This window comes from Limulus polyphemus, unplaced genomic scaffold (genome assembly GCF_000517525.1).
Source record: "Limulus polyphemus unplaced genomic scaffold, Limulus_polyphemus-2.1.2 Scaffold1296, whole genome shotgun sequence".
In the NCBI taxonomy this organism is placed as follows: Eukaryota; Metazoa; Arthropoda; class Merostomata; order Xiphosura; family Limulidae; genus Limulus; species Limulus polyphemus.
The window spans coordinates 220,237-226,716 of record NW_013666906.1 but is presented as its reverse complement, the minus strand read 5'-3'; the positions used below and the strand labels follow the sequence as shown (position 1 = coordinate 226,716).

At 31.1% G+C, this 6,480-nt stretch overlaps 1 protein-coding gene across 1 annotated transcript in view; it reads right to left on the bottom strand.

The window, feature by feature from the left end:
• The window catches only part of LOC106462996 (signal peptide peptidase-like 3), a 38,964-nt gene that overhangs the window by 23,745 nt on the left and 8,739 nt on the right, over positions 1-6,480 (bottom strand). The window contains exons 3-4 of the mRNA XM_013922963.2: positions 1,771-1,848; positions 159-226 (exon numbers count right to left, since the gene is read on the bottom strand). Of these exons, the coding sequence (XP_013778417.1) occupies positions 159-226; positions 1,771-1,848 (146 nt within the window). The remainder of the gene's footprint in view (positions 1-158; positions 227-1,770; positions 1,849-6,480) is intronic.

The window sequence follows — 6,480 nt, the reverse complement described above, 5'->3', positions numbered from 1 at the left end:
GGATTCTGTCATCGTAATAAAATTAAAACAAAGAAAGCCATAAGGCACTTGAAAAAGCTGGAATTATCAACTTACTACTCTCTGGATTCTGTCATCGTAATAAAATTAAAACAAAGAAAGCTATAAGGCACTTGAAAAAGCTGGAATTATCAACTTACTACTCTCTGGATTCTGGCCAATCTTTTCATTCTGCTTTTGTTTAGCTTCCTGTTCCATATTTAATGACCTAAAAATCAGATACCTCATTGACCAACAGGAAATAATAACATTAACAAAATTATGTGGTCTGAATAGCAGAATATTATATATTTTCTTGAATCATGTTAAACTTCTTCATTATTACATTAAAAAAATTTGTTAAGAAACTAAAATATTCATGTGACTATTCTGCAAAGATCACAATACTCTGTAAAATAAATAATCCTATAATAAATCATTAGAAGGTTGTTCAATTTACGGCAAAATTGAATAAACCTGGCATTCAGAAGGTGGTAAGAGAAATCTTGTTTGTGAAGAATGAGAGTGAGTTTGAGAGCTTTGTCTAAGTAGTCTTGTCTGTTGAACAAACTCTATTATACGTAATACGTTGTGACTAGTAAGAATTGTAGCCTAACTTATTTGGAATATCTGTATTTGGCAATGGAAGGTTTACAACTTCAAAATTAAAATCATCTGTTTTATTGAATGTTTGATTAATTAATGATGTTGATATCTAAATCTAAACTAATGTATTTGTTTTTATAGAAAGGGCTTTTTCTTACTAAGATTTGAAATGGATGAAAATTGAAATTTGGATAAATATAACTCTTCAATTTATGCACTAAGTGACTACCTGTAGGTACTTGCTGAAAAAAACATGATGACCAAATTGTACAAATGTTAAATTATAAAGATATTTGGTTTGTCAGAATTTATTTATTAGGAAACAACAACAATTTTAATAATTTAATGAGTGACATTATCATATAAACATTGTGTTAACACGAAACCTTATTTTACCATAATTCTTATAAAGTCTTAACGGCTGACATACCTACTCATAAAATATTTAGCCAAAATATTACATATAGATTAACTTAAATGTCTTTAACGGTTAAAGAGTAACTGCAAAACACACACATTCATCATTATGGCTACATGATTTTCACACTATTAACTGGAGATTTAAAATCAAAATCAGTTTACTTGAAGAAAAATATTTATTTCATTTTAATTAAAAGATGAAACATAATATCACAATTCATTATACACAGGAAGAAAGTTACAAAATAATAAGCACTACACACACACACACACAGAATTATATATCTTATATAAGGTTGGTCATTTTCACAAATAAACAAGTGATACAAATTTGTATTGATAGTTGTGTCTATATATATTGTTTTCTAATACTATATATTACAAGATTTTGTATATACATTGTAGAGTAAAAGTTACTAAACAGTTTGCATTATATGGTTGGTATTAAAGACAATTCAAACCAATTCAATTATTGTTTGTTTCAGGGTAGAACATTAGAAATTAAACAATGTTCTAAATGAAACAACTGTATAGGACACTTTAACCCTACCTTGTATACCCTGTCTTCCTGTAAATTATTAAACCAACAAGAAAACTTCAAAATGAAAAGTTTAACAACACCGTGTAACTACTGACTTTTCTGCCTGAATTTTTACTGAAGCAAAATGTTCTATTAAATTGAAATAGACTTCATACACACACAGACCATAGCTTTCAGATCATGGACCAGATTAAAAAAAAACTCACCTAAAGCTGCTGTAAACAATCAGGAGGATCGATACTAAAAATGTTGACACCCGGGAAGAATCCACCAATGAATAGGCCCTAAAAAAGAAAGGAGGCTTCAGTTTAACAAAATGTTGTAGCATACATTCTTCCAGATTCAAGCATATTCCACTTGTGTTACTACTATACATACCTTACCATGACCATGTAGAGGTATTAGATTAAGCAAATAGTTTATTATTTTAACAGCTTAATTTAACATTGTTTTTTTTTTACTATTATTCAACATTCACGTTTCTATGCACAGTACTAACACTGCAACAATAACTACATATTTTGATTAGTGATTTAACATTACTGTACAAAGATTGATGAGTTTTTGTAATGACACTTTTTTAAGTAGTTGAAAACATGCTTCTCTCACTGTTATGTTCAGTCAAAAAAAAGTCTTTTAAAATAATGGTTCCCAAATTATGGTCCTCAGGGGGCACCTCAACACATGTAGAAATATTCTCTTTAAACTTTCCCTGACACCGGACGAAGCAATATTTTCAAAGAGAATTTTACTGGTTGTAATAAATATGACTACACAGTTTGTTTATGCTTGAGATTTTTTATCAAAGAAAAAATTATCAATGAAAGCAAGATATAGTGGTTATCATTAATCTATAATATAATTGAGATGGTAGGTAGCCTCAGCCAATGTCTTGAGGGACCTTAAACTACAAATTTGGAAACCTCAGCTCCAACAAGTTACAAAAAAAGTAATGTGAACATGACTACAGCTACAGATAAGGTCTAACAAATTCAGTATAGAATACCACCATAAATCAAACTTTTCTATGACATGAAAAATTCTGACTTCATGTGAAATAGATGTAACTGAGATGAATATATTCTGTTTGTTAGATAAAAGGCCTTACAAGCATGCAAGATACGTCACATAAACAATTATTTCAATAAAAATATAGTACAATTTTCCTGTTATGCTACGTACTGTGTAACCTTTTTTAAACACAATTCTACATGCAAATATTTCAATCAAGCCATAAAATATTACATAGGGCAGTTTACTCTGTCTAAATAACCCATAAGGTGTGGTAAAACACTCGGTCTTTAGCTGAAAAAACAACAAGATCTTAAAAAGCTAGGGGAAAAAAAACAAACATAACTTGTGTTGCTGTACAAAATGTGGCACTGACATAGTACCCAAAATGATGATGATGATGAGTGTGTGTGCACTAGCCAGGAGGGAATTAACCTATAAGTTTTGAAAATAATTCTCATAGACTGAGGAAATGACATGTTAATAAGATGAAAGCTGCAAAAGTATAGAATAGTAACGTAACGTACATGTAAAGAAAAAAAAGTTTTGACGTTGGTTTTAAAATATGTCACAACATTACTATAAAAATTATCAAAGTAATAATAAAAAGTCGTACTTTGGTATATAGACACACACAAAAATCATTGTTTTTAGTCCTAAGAAACAAGTTAGAATTCTGACAATTAAAAGTTTGCGAGGAACCCACTTGTGAGAAGGTGAAACACAGAACTGGATTTTGTACATGATCTGGCCACTCCAATGTAGCAAGCATCTATTCTCTGACTAAGGAGTTCCAGGTTTTCCACAGAAGATGTGTGTGTAACCTAAAGTAACTAAAGGTTTTCGGAACTTTTACAGAAGATGTGTGTGTAACCTACAGTAACTAAAGGTTTTCAGAACTTTTACAGAAGATGTGTGTGTAACCTACAGTAACTAAAGGTTTTCAGAACTTTTACAGAAGATGTGTGTGTAATCTACAGTAACTAAAGGTTTTCGGAACTTTTACAGAAGATGTATGTGTAACCTAAAGTAACTAATGGGTTTCAGAACTTCCACAGAAGATGTGTAACCTAAAGTAACCAAAAGGTTCAACAATTTCCACAGAAGACACGGGTGTGTAACCTAAGATAACTAAAAGGTTCAACAATTTCCACAGAAGACGTGTGTGTAACCTAAGATAACTACAAGGTTCAACAATTTCCACAGAAGACATGGGTGTAACCTAAGATAACTAAAAGGTTCAACAATTTCCACAGAAGACGTGTGTGTAACCTAAGATAACTACAAGGTTCAACAATTTCCACAGAAGACATGGGTGTAACCTAAAGTAACCAAAAGGTTCAACAATTTCCACAGAAGATGTAGGTGTAACCTAATGTAACTAAAGGTTTCCAGAATTCCCACAGAAAATGTGTTTGTAACCTAAAGTAACTAATGGTTTTCAGAACTTTTACAGAAGATGTGTGTGTAACCTAAAGTAACTACAAGGTTCAACAATTTCCACAGAAGACATGGGTGTGTAACTTAAGATAACTAAAAGGTTCAACAATTTCCACAGAAGATGTGTGCGTGATTCTAGAACTTCCACAGGAAATTGGTGTAACCTATCTAAGGAGATAATTGAAGAGTTCCAGAACTACTACAGGATGAACTATAACCTGTGAATGTAGAGATGGCAAAAGAAACCTTAAATGTAGTTAATCACAAAACTACACAATGGGCTCTCTGTTCTGTGCCCACCACTGTTAGTCTTCTAACCCTTTAGGCTTACCACTGTGTTACTGAGGGACAACTAAGGGTAAAATCAGATTTTTGAACACTGGTCACCACATCCTATGCAAATACTCTTCACCAAAAATTAGTTTTAGACACAAACATCTGAAAAAAACTACTTAGAAATAAAGAAGTATTATACATATTATACATGAAAAAGTAATTTCCAATTGATGACGTTGTGAGGCAAAAATACTTCACTAGAGCCATAAAATGGTGAAAACAAAAAAAAGAAAAAAGAAGAGAAAAACTATCTTTATATACTATTAATAAGGACAAAACAAATCTCCAATCATTTGCTCCTTGTTTTTTTATCTTTGTGATGTTATTGGTGTATTTAGATAGTTCACCCAAACATATATTTTCCTGTTTTTAAAACGTTTTTTGTTCTTATATTCTTTTTTGATGAAATCAGTGTTATTTGCTTTTCAACTGAATCTGCTGCATTATACCATTTGCCTACATTTTGCTTAGCCAAGTTTATGTATACTGCAATCAACCACAAACATAATGTTTCAAGTTACAAAACTGTAACAGCAGGAATATTAAAAAAAAAACACATGGGTGGTACATCGCAATCACTTTAGATAAACCACAAAACCCGAAGAGTTAGCAAACTGCATTCAAACAAAATAGCTCTGCTCACGTGTTCAATGCTTTGATGGTCTAAAAAGCCCCTGTAACGAATTTATTGTTATGTATTTATTTTTAATATGAATGTTGTTTAGATTAACTTTGTATTTAAAAATATGTGTAACTTATAGTGTCAGATATGTATTGCGTGTAATGAATTTGTTAATTATTTATTTTAATGACAACATTTGTTGAGATTGAGTTTATATGTAAAAACGTGCCTATCTTACCATGTTAGTTACATATGGCAAAACTCCCGCCAATTCTCCAAGGTTGTAGAATATTTGTGAATGTAAGAATGAACAATATATCCACTTCCATAACCGGTTAAATATGGTATTGTCCAAACCTTCGAGAAAGCATTTCAAGCGCCTAAAAAAAGTGATGCGCCAAAAAAAGAGAGAACACAGAAGTCTGGTAGGAAACTGATATAATCTGGTACGCTATAAACCGTGATTTTGCTAACCCTTACCAACCGAAAAATAGACGACATTTGACCAAGAACAGTTATCAATTTTGAACATCAATGAATTCTCATCAAACATTAACATCTTTCCAAAAATATTACTGGTTTCTCATCGAACATTAGTGGTTTTATGAAAATGTTATCTTACTTCAACGATCCAACAATTCAATGCCTGACAAATCTAGCTAGCTTCCTGACAATTGTACGTACATCGACTTCAAGTTATCTCACTGGATATGAAGGAGACTCTGAACTAGGAAGATGATTTTAGGTTATTTGTAAGTTAGTGAAATTTCTGTTTATGAAACTTGGTTTGTAATAATTAATCATAATAGTTGCTATTATAAATTATACTATTGTATATACATACATATATATATAGTAAAACGTATTTGTTTCAAAACAAAAACGGTGTGAATCAATCTTGTTGGCAAATTGCGTAAATTAAATAAAATATCGGCATATTTCTAGACACTAAATCCAGGGTACAATTCAACTATTAAAATTTAAATTATTTAACACTGCTTCGATTTTATTTCAAATTCTCAACACCCCTTTAACCCTTTAGAGGTGGGTCACAGGTGAATAGCCATGTCATCTCATTTGTTGACTCACATTCCAAATTTTATTGAACTACTATTTCATGAATTTATGTCAATAAGTTTGGTATCAAACTGTAGATTATAATTCAAATTACTCAATTTCTTAAATTAAAAGCAAATATTAAAAAAACACAGATAAACATTGATTTTTGCGTGTCACGTGGTATGTTAAATGCAGCACTGGTTCAAATTAGATGTTTCTGAAGTCAAAATACTAAGTCTATAGTTTCGAACGAACTGGAAACTCAAATTATCGATATTGACAAGCTAGAACATAAAATAAGAGCTTCTTATCTTTTCAGTTTGCTAAGATATTGCTCATGTAATAAATCAAACACAGTGGCACCCTGCCCAGCTCTTTTCCATTTTTGGAAATGCTCCTTTATATACAGTTACTTCTAGATATGACATGAATAATCAATTGGAAGCTC